This window comes from Urocitellus parryii, chromosome 4, assembly GCF_045843805.1.
Source record: "Urocitellus parryii isolate mUroPar1 chromosome 4, mUroPar1.hap1, whole genome shotgun sequence".
NCBI classification, from domain to species: domain Eukaryota; kingdom Metazoa; phylum Chordata; class Mammalia; order Rodentia; family Sciuridae; genus Urocitellus; species Urocitellus parryii.
In genome coordinates this window covers 14949954-14968333 of record NC_135534.1, presented here as the reverse complement: position 1 = coordinate 14968333, position 18380 = coordinate 14949954, and the positions used below count along the sequence as shown (strand labels likewise).

General features: G+C 40.1%; 1 protein-coding gene and 1 pseudogene across 1 annotated transcript; one reads left to right on the top strand and one right to left on the bottom strand.

The window, feature by feature from the left end:
* The first annotated feature begins 5667 nt into the window (after nt 1–5667).
* On the top strand, nt 5668–6612 carry LOC113195116 (olfactory receptor 9I1-like). The gene has a single exon (XM_026406530.2). The coding sequence runs from the start codon at nt 5668–5670 to the stop codon at nt 6610–6612; it is 945 nt and encodes a 314-aa protein (XP_026262315.2).
* Nucleotides 6613–17046: 10434 nt separating this feature from the next.
* LOC113195115 (olfactory receptor 5B17-like) lies at nt 17047–17975 on the bottom strand (annotated as a pseudogene).
* Between the last annotated feature and the right edge of the window lie 405 nt (nt 17976–18380).

Genomic DNA, 18380 nt, shown 5'->3' with positions numbered 1-18380 from the left:
AGTGATACTGATTTTGAATATCTGGTCCTTAGAACTTTCCTGTATCAAAAATCTGAGTTGTTATGAATTCAAATCAAATTTTTATGTGTGTTTCATTGGTTTATTTTGATTATGGTAAAATAAACATAATACAAAACTTACCATTTAAACCATTTTAGGTGAACTATTCAGTGCTATTGAACACAGTCACATTGTTGTGATAGATTTTATACAGCATTTTGAAGTTAAAAACAGGAGAATGTGTATGATATTCACATGGACTGTACCCTGTGCTGATTCATGATAATTGTTGTCATGTCTCATTCATTATGAAGGGTTAAAATCATTTTAGTTATAGGTAAAACCAGTAAGTATGAAGGATTTTTCCAGGTTAAACAAAGAGCGTGCTTTTACATGATTTCACAATTAACGACTCAGGATCTGCTCTCTTGAGTTTTATGATTTTCTGTTGGTGAGCTCTGTTGTACAGAAATGGCAGCCACCATTGCTCAAGGGCACAGAGCTTTGGCTGTGATGGAGATTGATGACGGATGGCACACCGCTGCATGGTGATCACAGGTCACTGAAGCCAGCAAGACTTTTTCCACATGGTGAGAGTTTCCAGAGACCATCTGAGCAGCATCTGCATGATCAGGAAGATTGTGTCCCTTCGGAGGAACCCAGTCATGACCTGGGAGTGACTGCAGAGGACTGACCAAAGTCCACCTGAGGCAAGTTACTAAAGAGAAGTGCATGGAAGTGTGGAGACAAGAACGCCACAGGATCAATACCACGAGAACTGGAATATCCAGAGCGAGTGGACAATAGAATCCTGGAAGGTGAGCTAACAAGCTAACAAGCTCCCCAAGGTAGATGCAAATGAGGTGAGTGGACACCTCATTCCCTGCTGACCAATAATCGTTCTTCCTTATGAAACAGAGAGCAGTGAGGATTCAGCTTCTGAGACAGGACTTGACAGTAGGACCAAGGATGGGTGCAGTGTAAGAAAATGCCATCACAATCCACATCCGAGTTCCAGTCCTGAGAGCGCTCATTGCAGGAGAGCAGAACACGAGGACCAGTGATGAAAAGAACCAGGTCCTGCCCTGCAGAAGCCGCAGTTGAGCTTTGAGACTAACAAGGAGTTGCCATGAAATCCCCAAAGATTTGCATCTTTATCCTCTAAGATGCATGGAGAAGATGCGATAATGAGCTCTGTGGAAGTGCATTCTCCCTGTCAGGGCTGGCTTTTCCCAGGAGCCCTGGGGGGTCCCAGGTGCTGATTCATGATCCATCAGAAACCTCTGGGCTCACAGCATCTCTCCCTCAAAACCACCTCCAAAGCATTTTAAATACCCACTGGTTTGCTTAGTAAGAAGGAAACCCAACATTGGGCAGTTACGTTCATTTATCTGAGCAAAATTCTTAAACAAAGGACCTTAGATTAGTTTTGATCCTAAACCAAGAAAAATCCAACTGGATTATTAAAGCAGGTAGTAAAGATGAAACTATCACTGTAGAAACCCTGGGAAAATACTGGCTTTGAAGGAAGATCCACACACATGGAGGAAAGTGAAACTGGGCAGAAAACCTGGGCTCTGTCATCAGAATTTGTCATCTCTTGGGACCCTATCTGGCATGGGATTTCAGCTCTTGTATAAAATACACAAGGAAGACTGGATTAATATTTTCTAAGTCTACAGCTCTAATCTTTCTGGATTTATGTGTTGTAGGCAAATTTTTGGAAAATATAAACAGTTTTATGGGGGCTTGATAATAGAAAGCAGAGCTTAGAGCAAAAGATTTCCCTATAATTTACTATATTTCATGTACCTGTTCTAGGAGAGGAACTAACTATGTATTCAAACTCTGGCTTTGGAATAAGATAGACCTGGGTGAGACTTCAGGTTTTTCTCCCTGTTACTTAACTACTTAGCTACTTAACTACTTGGGCAAATTACTTAACTACTCAGGCTCTTCTTTTCCTCCAGGAAAAAATAATACCTATTTCATGGGGTCGCAAGTGTTGTGTAAGATTATGTGTAGAATGTGTACTAACATGATTGCTATAAAGCAAATGCTCCATAAATGGCTGCCACTTTTTGGAAAAGTAGCACATCTTATTCTTTTAACTGAGTCAAGGGACTGAGGTAGACTCTAAATATTTTTTCTATCTATGAAACCTCAGGCAAAATACTTAATGATTTTAAGCCTTATTTTCCTCACTGGACTAACTATAAATACTCTTACGTCATGATGTTATTGTGAATTTGAAAGGAAATAAAGCCTTCAAAATGAGTTTATCTACCTGACTCAAAGCAAGAGCTTGGTAAATATATAATAATATTTTGAGATGTTGACTCCTGTAGAGTCAGGATTTAATTCATTGAGCTTCTTCTCTGTCTCCAAGGGACTACAACTTTGGAAGCAAGCAAAGGAAGAATTCAAGAGAGGATTGCAAGTCAAAGTAAGTACAAGGTTTACGGACCACCCTGGGTTTCTTCTGAATAAGACATCTCTCCTACCCTGTGCCCTCCAATTCTACAATGCATTTCAAAACACATTATAGGTATAATTCTAACCCATCAGTGTCCCTCAGTTTTCTTTAGGTGTTCACTAGTCACAAACCTATGATTTCCCTTTCATATGCTGCTCTGGGTTCAGGGAACTGTTGCCTCCATACATTCTGGGCTCAATCCTAGTGCTGCCTCACACTAATGACCTTTGATTAGAGGATGCCTAGGCTTTGGACTCAAGAGCAGCTTCCACTTAGCTCCTCCATGGAAGTGCAGCAGCTTGCCTCTCTACCCAGGCAATTAGTGAAGCTATGATGATTGTATAGATGCTCAGGTTTATCTGGGATCTCATCACAAGTTCAGAACCTATGCCTGGAAGGTCCCAGTGGAACCGGATCTTAGGTGGGAGGGAAGTACAACAGCACTCCAAAAAATACCAGAAGACCTGCCTGCCCTTCCCAGTTCTGCAGACAACTCACTCCTTGACTTTTGAAGAAGTCTTTAACCTCTCTGGGCATCAGTTTTCTCTTCACCAAAATAATAACAGTATCAATCATGTCAGTTTCACAGGGATGTGAAGGCAATGACAGATGATTATGGGTTTAACAATGTATCCATAAAGTAAAAGGAGATATTATGTCAGATAGTTTTTGTGGATTTTTTTTTTTTTAGAGAGAGAGAGAGAGAATTTTAATATTTATTTATTTTTTTAGTTTTCGGAGGACACAACATCTTTGTTTGTATGTGGTGCTGAGGATCGAACCTGGGCCGCAGGCATGCCAGGTGAGCGCGCTACGGCTTGAGCCACATCCCCAGCCCTCTGCAACTTATTTATTTATTTATTTATTTATTTTTTAATTGGTTGTTGACAACATTACAAAGCTCTTGACATCTCATATTTCATACATTAGAATCAAGTGGGTTATGAACTCCCATTTTTTCCCCAAATACAGATTGCAGAATCACATCGGTTACACATCCACATTTTTACATACTGCCATATTAGTGACTGTTGTATTCTGCTACCTTTCCTATCCTCTACTATCCCCCCTCCCCTCCCCTCCCATCTTCTCTCTCTACCCCATCAACTGTAATTCATTGTTATACAAAATTATATATAAGAGGTTGTGAGGGGAATGGGATAACAAACATGGAGGGAAATGAATTACAGTTTTTTGTGGATTTTAGATGTTATCAAAAACAGCAATTCCATGTTGCTATTTCAACTCAAATTCCAACTGTGCTGACAGAAAAGAATTCATTAACAATCTAACTTTGATATTAATTGGTATGGTTATAGATTCAAAAATTCTTAATTAGCAGATGCCAACCTAAGAGGGTGGAGGGTGTGGTACTAGGAGACCAGACTAGTAGTTCAAGCAGAACAGAGTGGGTTAAAGGGATCAGGAGTCTTGGATGAGGACCCTGCCCCTCCACCTGTGAGGTCAGCAGAGTGATTTACATGGCCAGTGTCTTTCTCATCCACAAACAAGAATAATGTCCCTTATCCAGTAGGATTGTTGCCAAGAATGCATAAAACACTGTATGACAAAGGTTCTAAGAGTACAGATACCTCTGAAGGAGGAAGATATGAATCCTGATTTCCAGGCAAAGATCCTGACTTTAGGCACTTTAATAGGGATCCTGGATGGACTTGGAAAGTGGCCAGCAGGAAGCACACAAACTCTGATGTGACCCCGATCTGTACTGGGTGGCATCAGGAGATTACAGGGAATGCAAAACTTCCCATAACTCAAATATAAAGAAAACTTATTTTGAGCATCTGGTCAAATATAAAGAAAAGAACATTCATTTCACCTGATATTTGAAAGCTTGTCCTGAAGCAGAAGTGTAGTGACATTGCTTCCTCTACAAATCGTATCATGCTATTTAGTCTTTTAATGCATGGCAAGCATGTAATCATAATAGATAAATGCCTCTTAGTATTGTCATCATCAGCCATAGAAAAGTATAGAAGAGCTAATTAGGATCATGAGCATTGTCACATGAATAGGTTAAAAGATCAAAGTTTTTAAAAAATGTGGTGGAAAGGAGGAGAGAAGAAAGAATAGAGGAACGAATGATTTCTTCATTTTACAGTCCAACTCAGTTAATTATTAAAGTTGCACACACACAAAAATATATTATTTAGAGACACAGTAAAAATTCCATAAGTTTTTGTGAAGAAAATGTAATCTTTCAGAATTGCAATTTAGTAGATACTAAGATGGAATATAAGAAAAGCAACAATAATAATTCTTTCTCTGTGCTGAGCTCTTCTCTCTGCCCATAAGTATTAACTAATTAATACTCAAAATAACCCTATGAGATAAGCATACTTTCCTCCATGTTATGGATAAAAAAATTAAAGCTCAAAAGGATCCAGTAGCTTGGTCAAAGTCACATAATTAAAAGATAGCAAGACCATGGGTTTGAATGTATAATTTAGGATCATGATATAAATAATGAAAAAAATTTAAAACAATATGTTAAAGGTGGCAACCTGTGAGCTAGAGTGGTAAAGATTAAAGAGGAGAAAAATTTTTAGATACTACCTAATACTAACTGACCAGGTAATTTTGACTGCCTGCCTGAATAATCATATTGTAAGAAGAAAAATACATCAACTTATTTACCATGAGTAGCAAATTATCATCTTCTACCTTCTGAACAGATTTCTTAGTAAGAAGGGATTAAAATTGTTGTGTGTCTGGAAGGGATAAACTAAGGTCAGTGTGTGGAGGGTACAGAAAGGGAGAATCTAGGTCCAAACAGAGAATTACAGGTGGAGCTGTCTGAGGATGGAGGTTCACGGAGCATGAGCATGTGGGGTGTGCAGAAGAGGGACTCCAGCCCTAGGTGGGATTAGAATCGATGTCCTCTTTCTCCTCTCTAAATCTGAGAATCTTGTCTCTTCTATCTTCACAGAAATCTCCAAATGGGAAGCAGAATTAATTTCAATCAGAAGCACCAGCTTAAGTTTCAGCTCCATACAATGCAGGAGAAATTCAAGAAGAATCAGCCAGGTTCAGGATTTCAGAAAAACAACTCTGTACATAAATCCAGAATTATCAACTCAGCTTCGAACATAGAGAAAGATATTCTGTTCCTTGATTCTAACAATTCCTGTTACTCCATTCTCATCCTCAGACCAACAGTCCACGCTGAATCCATGGCCAAAAATAATCTCACTACAGTGGCAGAGTTTATTCTCACAGGCTTTACTGACCACCCCAACTTGGAGACGCCCCTCTTCCTGTTCTTTCTCAGTTTCTATCTTGTCACCCTTCTGGGGAATCTGGGGATGGTGGTACTCATCCGAGTGAATGGCCAGCTCCACACCCCAATGTACTTCTTCCTGAGCCACCTCTCCCTGCTAGATGCCTGCTACAGCTCCGTCATCACCCCTCAGATCCTGGCCACACTGGCCACAGGCAAAGTGGTCATCTCCTATGGCCGCTGTGCTGCCCAATTCTTCTTCTTTACCATCTGTGCAGCTACAGAGTGTTTCCTGCTGGCAGTGATGGCCTATGACCGCTATGTAGCTATTAGCAACCCTCTGCTCTATAATGTGGCCATGGATCCCAGAATCTGCTGGAGATTGGTGCTGGGAGCCTATGTCTGTGGGATGTCTGGGGCCATCCTGAGAACCACATGCACCTTCTCCCTCTCCTTCTGTGAGGACAACCGGATCAACTTCTTCTTCTGTGACCTCCCGCCCCTGCTGAAGCTTGCCTGCAGTGACACAAAAATCATTGAGATCATCATTGTCTTCTTTGGCAACTTTGTGATCTTGGCCAATGCCTTGGTCATCCTCATTTCCTACCTGCTCATCATCAAGGCCGTTTTGAGGGTGAAGTCTTCAGGGGGCAGGGCCAAGACTTTCTCCACTTGCGCCTCCCACCTCACCGTGGTGGCCCTTTTCTTTGGGACCCTCATCTTCATGTATCTACGGAGCGGCTCAGGAAAATCCCTGGCGGAGGACAAGGTGGTGTCTGTCTTCTACACTGTGGTCATCCCCATGCTGAACCCCCTGATCTACAGCCTGAGGAACAAGGACGTGAAAGCTGCCTTCAAAAAGGTCACTGGTAGAGTCCAGGTGTCCCAGAGGGGGTAGGTGGAAATGAGAGGACTTCTTATCCTAGGTAATTTTGTTACCATGGCTACATATCCTAATAGGTTCCAGCACTACATGCATCCTATAGGCATGAATGGAGACAAGGCAGACCAGGGCCCCCAGGCACATGAGAAAAACTGCAAAAGCTGTAAAGTTTGTAGCCAGCAATTCCACAGTTTTTCCTTCTCATCCCCCTCTCCCACTTCCAGCTCATTCCTGGGCACTTGGGAGCCCTCCCACTCTCTGATGTCATTAGAAATCCTGAAGTTCACGGGGTCTTGGTTTTATTTCACACACCAGTGCTTGGCACTCTTTTCCTCTTCTTTTGGCCCCCCTCAATATTTATCATGTTCTTCATGTCAAAGATGATATCTGGGGACTCCTGTGAATCATGCTAATTGGTGAAGACCTTTTAGTATGTAAATAAACGATCACGTCAATTATCAGGGGTACTGTAGAAAACAGAACCGAGACTCTAACTGGCCCAGGGAAGGAGTTCCTTTTGATACAGACCTCACTTTTCACCTTGAGAGTGTGTTTCCCCTTAGTGTGTCTTCCTGCCTGCTCAGGCCATGGTGGAATTTGCAAATGGCCTAGCAAGCTGGAGACTCACTGGCTCTGTGGTTCCTGCCTCAGTGCTATGCTGAGATCTCAGGAAGAAGTAAGCCACTTAGTGGCACTGGTTATAGTGCCCCTGGGTCTTCTCGAGGGCCAGCTGTAGCTTCTGACGGATGGTGTGATGCCTTTCTTCACTACATCTCCTACCTCATGAACAGATCTCATTTGCAAGCATCCTATTTCTAGGGCCAATACTGTTGGAAAGCTCGTGAGGGATTCAGAAGTCAGTTGAACTAAAAAAGATCTGGTGAGAGGGGAAATAACCATTCTTCTGCACCAGACGGCAAAGCCCTTGAGAACACAGTCTTTGTTTCCTTCATTTCTAAGTCCAAATTCCAGATCTCATGAGCTCTCAATGATGGCTTTTGAAGGAATTTTTTATGTGACATGCATAATTTGATTTGAGTTTTATGGCAACTCTATAAGGCAAGTGGGGAGACATGACTAAATATAAAACTCCCATTTTTCAATTAAGTAAACACTTTCCTAGGATTCAAAAATACTTAGAATACAGCAGTAGATAAGTGCGGATTCAGACTTCAAACTAAATCCCAAATCATTGACTCTAATGTCCCTGAAATTCATTGTGAGTATAACAATTCCAAATACAAGAAGATACTGTAAACATGAAATAAGCTGATAAATAAGAAATCTCCTAGAATAAATCTGGTATTCAATTTATATTTTTCTCTTCCTTTCCATTTCCTTCACTTTTTGATGTTAATTCTGGGCATTTGCAACAATTCCATAGCCATTGAAAGAAGAGAAGAAGATTATGAACCAAAAATGGTGAAAGGCAAGGCACTGAGGAAGATGAATGACTCAATCTTTGCACAAGAAATAAAGCAAGCTTCTATGCTTAACTGGGAAGAGGCATTCATTTACACATTTCATAGTCAAAGATAACCAAAGAATGTCTTTGTCATTGAACATATTTTTTTGTGCTCAACAAACCCATCTACCATTGATTTTATGAGGTGTAACTCCTCCTGCTTGTTCTTGAGAACAATCATTTTATAAAAACAAAAGATTGCACAGACAGTAGCTGATTGATTCAGAAGTAGGCATCTGACTTGTGTCGGGGTAATACAAAATTTTCATGGCCACTGTGAAGCTGAACATGGGAAAGAAATTCAGGATAGGATATCACATTGAGCAAGATAGAGAATATCCAAATATTTTTAAACCTATGAAGAGATGATGCATATTTAAACCCAGAAAATGTATATTTTAACCCAAAATATGCTCATTTGAATTAGCAGAAATTAAAAGATATGATATGAAAAATGGGTAGTATTAACTGGTTTAACAATTTTTTAAAAAGGGTTTGAAAAATCTTTTAAAAATTATCCTTTAAAAATCTAAGATACACGTAACTGGTAACCCTGGTGATTCAGTGATCTAGTTAGGTACACTGGAGAAACTTGCCTTTGAGCATGAGGATATGGGTAAAGAAATTTCATAAAGAATTGTTGTAATCCCACAAAACTCTGCTTGCCTTCAGATTTTTATTCTTCTGGCTTGTCATGTGCCTCTGATGGCTGGAGCTCTGGTTGTCATTGTGGATCATAAGGTGACTTTATAGATGAAATCAATAAGTAGCTGGCAGAAGACAGAAAGAAAAATAACACTAAGCCCCGATGACATTTATAATCCACATTATGAGCCAAGGACTGTCTTTCTTCAGGCTTCCTTCATGTAAGAAATAAAACACTTATGAAATAAAACAATAGAAATAATTGTGGGCTGCACACACACACACACACACTCATATGCACACATATAGAGAAAGAAAGAAAGGTTATATTTTTAGAGATACATATACATAAATGAAAAAGTTTTCAATTAACCACAGAAAAGACACAGCAACAAAGGGGAGGTTTTGTAGGGAGAGCACCACCCAAGAACTTCTGAAGAGAGAAAGAATTCCATTTATTAGAGTTTGATAGTAATTGCCCCGATATTTATTATATAAATTTAATTACACCTGTCCTTTATATATGACATAAAATGAATACAGGTGTAATAACATTTACATAATAAATATACACATATATTTTACAACAAAAATGCTAAAAAATACCTGAATCCCCACCACATGCTAAGCATGTATCATGAGATCTACCTGTTTTTCATATTATATCTTTTAATGTCTGCCTGGATCAAACCACAGCTCCCTGACTTCCCTTGGCAGCAACACAGTGAGATTCAAGTATCCTTCTTCTGAATAACTTTTACCAGCTCTGAAGCTATTACTAAAATTTCACCAGTCTTTCTTTTTATTATTTTTTTTAACTCACAAAAAATTACATATATTTATGTTGTATAACATGATTTTTTTTACTTAAATCGTCTCTCATTTTAATTACATTGTAATACAGTGTCTTCACCATTAAAAGCAAACTGCACAAATATATCAATTATCAACTTCTTAGTGAAAATGTACAAAACATCCATTGGATCACTCTAACTCCTAATTGGAAAGAAAAGTTTAACCAACAAAGGAAAAACCATAGTGAAGGTAAATGAATAGATAGCAATGTGATATTTTGGTATATGTGTACATTGTGGACCTGTGAAGTCAGCTAATTGTAATATATTCATTACCTCACAAATTTATCTTGAGAACATTTAAAAATCTTTCCTAGCAATTTTCAGGTTTCCAGCAGATGCATAAAATCAGCCCAAGGAAGATTAGGTAATTGCATTTTCCAGGTATTTAAGATGCCCAGAGCAGCAATCTCCTTGGACCTGATCAGAAAGCAGCAGAAAAATATTAACTATGCTTCATAGAAGTTCCTCTCAGGAGCACAAAGACCAACTCTTTCCCTACAACAAAATGTAGATCTGATAACTATATTATGTTGGGAGATAAAATATATCCCAGAGACTAATGAACTTGACTTTCAAATTCGAACAGATTAGATTTTTCCTCATGAACTTTTACACAAGTTACTTATCTTCTCGAATATTCAGTTCTGTCTTCTGTTAAGTGGAAATAGGAATTCATTGCTGAAATAGTAGTAACAAACGTGTAAGTGCAGGGAACAACCCCACTGCCTGGAGATATTGGTGCCCTGATACCAACTATCACCAAGTATTCAGAGTATGGACAAAGAACAGGCCCAGTCTACTGCAAGGAGGTTCCTCCAGCTGGTGAAGTCAGAGAGAAAGACATGGGTTACAAGAAGCTTTGGAGTTCCTCGTGAGGAAATGGGTGTTATAGGTCAGGGGAAGACAATGCAGGAGGTGATAAGCTGGCCAAGGTTGACCTGGGGAATGTGTGTTGTAGAAATCTTCCTGTCCCTGGGGCCGCAGCCTGGACCTGTGAATTCTGGTTTATACTTTTCTGACTCTGTGGCTTTTCTTGAGGTATCAAATGGGAGATGATATTGAGACCCCAGTGACATAAATTTGGGAGGTGATGATTTCTGATACCGTGCATGAGTGAAAGTTACTTCTCTAGCTTTCATTATTGTCTTCGGCCAAATGAAGAAAATGTAACCACCAGGCGCATTCAAATCTCTTTTAACAGTACAGCCTGATTTCCAAACCAAATGAAATGCAGCACCTCATGGTTCATAAGAGAAGAATTGAGACCCTCCTTGCAGCTCAGGTTGAGGTGGTAGCATCCTACCTGCTTAGCCTTCCCCTCACCTCCCCTGGCACATCCTGTGAGGTGTCTCCAAAAGAACGAGCTTCTGAGCAGGGGAGATGGGAAATCACAGAAGCCCATCCCCTATGTCCATCCCAGGTCCAGGGTTCTCTGTGTCTATAAGTTCTGGGTCTCTGATGGGGGTTCAAGGGTTCTGTTGATGAGTGAAGGATGGAAACTGATCATATTGAATATGTCACAATTAGTCCCACTATTATGCATAATTGCTTCAATAAAAACAGAAAAATATATAAATATGTAAATAAAATGAAAAACAATAATACTAATGACAAATTCAATTTGTTTAATAGAAGTAGGATTGTGCAGAATATATATCTAATTAATATACCACAATGATATGGTAAACAAATGTAATTCGTAGTGTATGTATGTATGTCAAGGACAACAGTATTGGGTATATATATATTCTTCTGTTTTTATTGAAGGATTAAAATTATCCATAGTAGGGGGGTTAATTGTGACATATGCATACATGCACACAACATAATCGATCAGTTTCTTTCTCTAATTAGCTCCCCTCTTCCTCTCCTGCTCCCTTACCCTGGGTCTCCTTTCTCTACTCTACTGGTCTCCCTTCTATTTTAATGGGATCCCCTTTTTCTCTCTCTTTCTCTAACTTCTGCATATAAGAGAAGACATTTGACCCTTGACACCACTGTGCATCTCTTGTGTGGAGCCACTCAGAGAAGGTAACTTTTCCCTAGGCCAAACTGGGTAACCAGCTGGGCAGGGTGGATAACTGACCTGCCCAGGGATAGGTGCCCAAGGCCCATGGAGTAAAAATAAGGTCGATCAGCCCCGGGGTCATTGTCACCATTTCCCTTATTCATGGTGGTTTTCTCAGGACTAGATCTGTAGGTACTGTCCCCATGGCTGCCTGTAGGTAAGTTCCTCCAATTCCCTCTTCTCCTTGAGTTATCACCTCTATCCTCTCAGCCTCTAAAAGCCCTGAAAGAGGGTTTGAGGATGTGGAGGCAGGTGGATTCACATGGCAAGCTCCCAACAGTTAAGTGGTCCTGGGTCAAGCTGAGACTATACACATCAGCTCGTTTACAACACAGATGAGGATTCTCTACTTGTGCAGAACAAAGCAGAAAGCCTACTCCGGAAGGACTCTTCCAGTTGATGAAAATCTTAGGTGGGGTCTGCAGTCGATGTCTCCCATGCTTCCTCTCCACAGCTGGGGCAGAGAGCATAAGCTCTAAGGGAAGTCATGGCCACTGCTGGGGTCGGAGGGCCCAATTTTTCTAGAACTCATCCTAAGTCCCCCTCTCAGTTTCTTCATCTGTAAATTGGGGCAAAAAATCCCTGCTGTAGGTCATGAGGTGTGAATGATGGTTCACATGTGAAAGCACTTTGAAAACATGAAAAGCAACACAGAAATGTGCTGGGAAGGGTCATTAATGCCGGAGCTCACGAAAGTCCAGTGTTCAAAGCGAACAGGCCGCGTGAGATCCCTTCTCCAAGCAGAGGCAGATGGCAGGGACACTTTCCAGATCACGTTGGGAAGATGGAGATCATTCAGCCTCTAGTGGTTCTATGGGAGCCTCTCTGGATCTTGGGAGGCAGGGAGGACCCAACTGGAGGTGGGAGGAGGTGGGGGCCACCAGCAGGTGTAGGAGTGATGCTGAATGACAACACCTGGACACACTGCAGGGTCCACAACCAGGCCCTGCTGGTGCGGAGTCCCCTTCCCTGGTGTCTAGGTCCCCTCTCCTGTTCTTTTGAAAGGAATAAAGTCTCTTGAGGATCACACAGGAGGAACAGTAGGACCTGAGTATGGCGGGCGGGGGGGGGCGGTCAGAGTTGGAAGTGACCAGTGCAGAGATGGGAAAGGCCACTTTGCTGCCCACAGAAATCAGGGACAGCATCTCAGAAAATATTAAATTAACCAGGAGGGGAGGGGAGCAAAAGGGTACTAGGGCAGGGTCTCTAGCAGTCTGGAGGACTTAAGATAGGGAGAAGAGGGCACTGTGAGTCCCCTACGTCTCCACTACCCTAACTGTCTGCTTTGAGCTGTCTGGATGGTGGTGTGTACAACATCTACTAAGGACCACTTCTATTTATTCTGACTTTTATGCTATGCTAGTGACACAGAGGACCATCGTCTTTCACACTTTAAATAAGTCAAACTGAGCCATTGCACACAACACAAGTGCAAAAAGAAATTGTACATGAGTGGCACCAACATTAAGCCCTCTTTGGCTAACCCTTCTGGACCTGTAACTCCCAAGAAGTGTAGACAGGGAGAGAAAGAAGCCAGTAAAGGACCCACATGTGTTGATCACACCCAGAGGCTAGAGAAGGCTCTAGAGAGAGAATGTCCTGGGCATGGCTGTGAATCTAATATATGTCTGATTTTGGAAGTATAACCACAAAGTCTAAGCAGTTGAGAAATGAGTTTTAAAAATACCTCTGCTAACGTGCTCAACTGGTCAGTCAGCCAGGGGACAAGGCATTACAGGCTGGGCTTTCCCAAAGCCAGAACAAGAAGCAGGTATGAGAGGGGGATCTGGGTCCATGCTCAATGCATTGGGGTCTGTGAGTCTTGTGGGTTTCCTGGACCCCAGAAAGGCTGGCTGAGGCCACTGCGGGAGAGAACCATAGCAGCAGGGGCATCTCAGAGTGCCTGTCAGGATTGTCTTGAAGTCTGGTGGCTCATGTTGCAGACCTGGCAGGACTTCCTGGGCTCCTCAGCTGATATGCTGTCCAGACCAGCACCTCCCTTTCCTGGAGCTGCTGTTGGAGGCTGTGTAAGCTTGTGACATCAGTACACTCTCATTTGGGGTTCAGTGCCTTTACCAAATGCCTCTTCACCTGCCTCAGAGGATCTGAGCCAGATCTAGGTTTGAAACATGGTCATCAATCTGAGATCAGGAGACTGGAGTCAGATTCATGAGGGTCCCTCGTGTGCCCATGCTGGTAAAGGACTAGGTGGGAGTGTTCGTATGTGGTCTTCCCATCTCCTCCCCTCCTCCCCCCAGGATATTCCACAGCTACATAGCCTAGGTAGGGAAGGGAGTCTGCTCCCTCTACTTTTCTTAAGTCCTCTTCTTTTTGGACCAACTTCTTTTAGAGAGTCTGTGAACAGCTGCAGGGCAGGTGACCTCTGCTCACATGAGCACCATTCTGCCCAGCACCCCCAAGGCTGATGGAGAGCAGTGGCATTCTGTGGCAGCACCTGTCCTCACAAAGGTTGAAATCTATTCTTTGTGCCTGGGTGCCGGCTGAGATGGCCTTTGTGTCACCAGTCCAGAGATGATGTGGCCTTTGCAGTAATATAAAAGAGTCTTACCTGGTGGCAACTGGTCTGGCCACAAAATTGTTCTCATCATCCTCCTTCAGTCTTTCCTCTCTGGGTCTCTATACATTCAGAAAAACTTCCCCCATGACAAAGTATGGAAATGAACCCTGAAAGTGTAATCTTGTATATACTTCCCCCCACCCCCAGAGAACTATGATGTTTTGTTAAAAATCTGTTAATTTTCCTTATTTTTTTTCATTTTAGGCATAGATTTAATCATGGCACTTCCCTCTCCCTCTTTTAATATCTGTAGTAACATCCTCTCTTTATTTCTGATGCTGATCTTTTAAGCTGTAGGCTTATGATGTTATAGTCCCCACACCCAAACACACAAATTTTGATTCCACTTGCTTTCTGTATTGTATTTTCATCTTTAATTTCATTAATTTCTGCTTTTGGTCAGTCCCCTAATTATTGATTTTGGTTTTGTTTTCTACTTCTTTTTATAGGTACTTAATGATAGTCGCTTATATCATCGGCATCAGACTTTTCTTCTGTGTCACTGTAAATCTTTGGTGCTATAAAATTCTCTCTCTGTACTCTTTAGCTGCATTTCTCAAGTTTAGATTTTCTTTGTTTTATTTTTCTTTATTAAAATTATTTCCCATTTTCCTTTTCCCTCTTTTTTTCCCCCCGAGTTTAATAGCATTTGCTTTTAAAGTTAAGGTTGTGATCCATTTTGAGTTAATTTTTATATGGGATATTACACAAGGGTTCAACTCCATGAAGACATCCCATCATCCCAAGAATTTTCCATAAAATAATCTATGATGGTGTCACTGAATTCTTTGGACACCCTTGCTGAAAGTTAATTAATCATACCTCTAAGGGGGTTTATTTCTAGATTCTTAATTGTAGTCCACTGATCTATAGCTGCCTTTTCTTAAGCCATCATCATATTATCTTTTCTGTTTTTAAATTATTTATTCTAACCATTTTAATTGGCAAATAATAATTGTACATATTTATGGGGTAGAATGTGATACTTAGCTATATATCCATTATGGAAAAATTGGAAGGTTCTGCAAACAACTAAAAATACCATAGAATTCAGCAATCCCACTACTGGGACATAGATCCAAAGGGAGTGACATGCCAAAGAGATGCAAGTATCCTGTGTTCATTGTCCATGTTCATTGCAATATTAATTACAATAGCTAATATGTGGGGGCAGCCTGGATGTTTATCAATAGATGCACAGATAAATAAAATATAGTGTACATGCACACCAGAATACTATTCAGCTGTAAAAGGGGGGGGGGAGAATTCCTGTCATTTGACACAACGCTGGTGAACCTAAAGAACCTTACCCTAAGTGAAATACCATGCCACCTGGATTGCTATAGCATTTGCACTACATTTTGAAAATGAGAGAAGTGACAGTAATCCAACTTACCTTTCCTTTAACATACTATCTTGGTTATTCTGGGTCTCTTGGATTCCCTCATGAATTTAAAAATAAGTTTACCAATTTCTGCAAAGCCAACAGGAGATGGACAGGAGGAGGTTGACTTTGTAGATCTATTGGAGAGTATTTTCAGCTCTAGGATTTTGATTCATGAACAAGGAGTGTCTTTCCAAATTTAGATTTTATTTCATGTCTTTCAATGATGTTTTATAATTTTAAGAGTATAAACATTGCTCAAACGTGTTCAATAGATGTCATAAGTTCTAGTGTCCTACAGCACAGTGATATAACTATAGTTCACAAAATACTATTATATATTTTACAAAGAACCAGAAGAGTTAAAAGCCTCCAAATATAAAATAATGATAAGAAGATGGAAATGTTAATTATCCTGATTTGATCCGTATACATTGTAGATATGTATTAAAATATCACGTTGTATGTACAATTTTATGCACATATTTATGTTAATAATTTTTTTTTAATTTAAGGGGATGGAAAAGATAACTACCATGATTTGATCAGTACATGCTATATAAATGTATCCAGTCATCCCACAAATATGTGCAACTAAAATAATAATAAAATATTTGCATTCATATGGCATGTGCACATTTTAAATGATGTTTCACAAAATGATGCATTTTATCATTTAATTACATAGTTAAAATACCTCATGTCATTGAAGACATTGTTGCTTCTATGGTTTTGAACAAGCTATTATCTGTTAGATCAATTAAGAATAAGAAAAATAAAAATTTTTATTTTGCCTCCAAAATGTTTAAAAATAATACCCTCAAGGATACCTGAAAAAAAAATCAAGTTTGTTATTTTGCCCCATGATCTTTTCATTATTTTTAATGATTTTAAGTGAAATTCTATTAATTTTACTTTCAGATTATTAACTGCTTATATATACAAATACCATTAATTTTTGTATACTGATCTTCTACCTCGAGACTTTGCTTATTTCATTTATTAATTCTAATAATTTTCAGTTGATTGCATATGATTTATATTATAAAGCTCCTGCTATCTGCAAACTTATTTAACAAGATATAATAGTTTTATCTTTTTTGCCTTTTATTCTAACATAGGAACGACCACAGTATAGAACACAGATGCATTCATCATTTTAGAAATAGTCATGTGAATAGGCTTTCTAATACCGAATAGCTCAGTGGTTACTGAGATTTTATTAAGATAAAGTAATTATTTATATCAGGATAAAATGTGACAAAAACATGTACTTCATAGAACTTCATTAAAATAATTATATTCTCAAATTTGTGGATACTTAGAACTGTTTTTGAACTAAAGAAATAATATTATATGATTTTTTCTATATATCACAAAGTATTTAATTTTGGATTACAGCATACAGTCATTGTAAGAGGGATTAAATAACTTTTTGAGGGTTTTACATCATTAAGGAACTAAACCTAGAGAAGATTTTGCCTTTTTAACAACCTTCTTGAGTGTTCTCTTGACCTCCTTGTTCCTCAGGCTGTAGACCACAGGGTTCAGCATGGGGATGACCATAGTGTAGAACACAGAGGCAAACTTGTCTCTGTCCATGGAGTGACTGGAACTTGGCTGTAAATACATGATAATGACAGTCCTATAAAAAATAGAAACTGCAATGAGGTGAGAAGCACAGGTGGATAAAGCCTTCTGGTATCCCTTACCTGAGTGCATCTTCAAAACGGTGATGAATATGAACAGGTAGGAAATCAAGATAACAAGAAATGCAAAAATGACATTAAAAGTTGACATAAGAACAAGAATCAGTTCGGCGACATGTTTATCAGAGCAAGTTAGAGTCATGACAGCAGGGATATCACAGAAGAAGTGATGGACCACATTGGTCACACAGAAAGAGAGGCAGAACGTGTCTCCAATTTGCATAGAAGCATTCAGCAAACCAATGGCATAGCAGCCTATGCTATGTTTGTCATGATGGTGGAGTAATGCAGGGGCTTGCACACTGCTGCATAGCAGTCATAGGCTATTGTGGTCAGGAGGTAATTTTCTACAGTGGCAAAGACTGCAAAAAAGAACATCTGAGCAGCACAAGCATTGTAGGAGATGACCTTGTCTTCCATCAGCAACCCAGCCATGACCTTGGGAGTGACAACTGAGGAGGAACAAAAGTCCACCAGAGACAGGTGACTGAGGAAAATGTACATGGGGGTGTGGAGGCGGGAGTCCAGCAGGATCAACGTGATCCTCCCCAGGTTCCCCACCAGAGTGATGAGGTAGATGAGAGTGAACATTATGAAGAGGGGAAGCTGCAGTTGTGGGGCGCTGGTCAGTCCCAGCAGGATGAACTCCCTCACCTCCGTGTTATTCTCCATGGGTGGTACGTTAGAACCACCAGGTGCTGTGTAGCAAAGAGGAAAATTTTGATTTTGAAGAGCAAAACTCAGTTGAGCAGAAATGGAAAAGTGTCAGCATTACTTTATGATGATAATCATATTTTTCAGTATTCTCTAGATCTAAAGTGTTGGCATGTCCATACAATGTAGTGGGCGATTTATCTAAACAGTAATTTGCTTTTGAAGAGTAAGGGTTTCATGGATGGTCTTCCCAATTTGTTAATTTGTTTAGTTGAATAGTTGAGTCATAGATATCAATGGTGAGGTGTTCATATTTTTGAAGTTACTTTAGCCTGCATATCTATTTTGGTGGAAAGCTCCAACTGTAATTTTTTTTTTGGAAGCACATTAGCCCAGAGTTTTAAAAAATTTAATTGTGATTTA

What these genes read in the sequence shown, in the direction of transcription:
- LOC113195116 (XM_026406530.2), top strand. Translation starts at nt 5,668, where the DNA reads ATGGCCAAAAATAATCTCACTACAGTGGCAGAGTTTATTCTCACAGGC.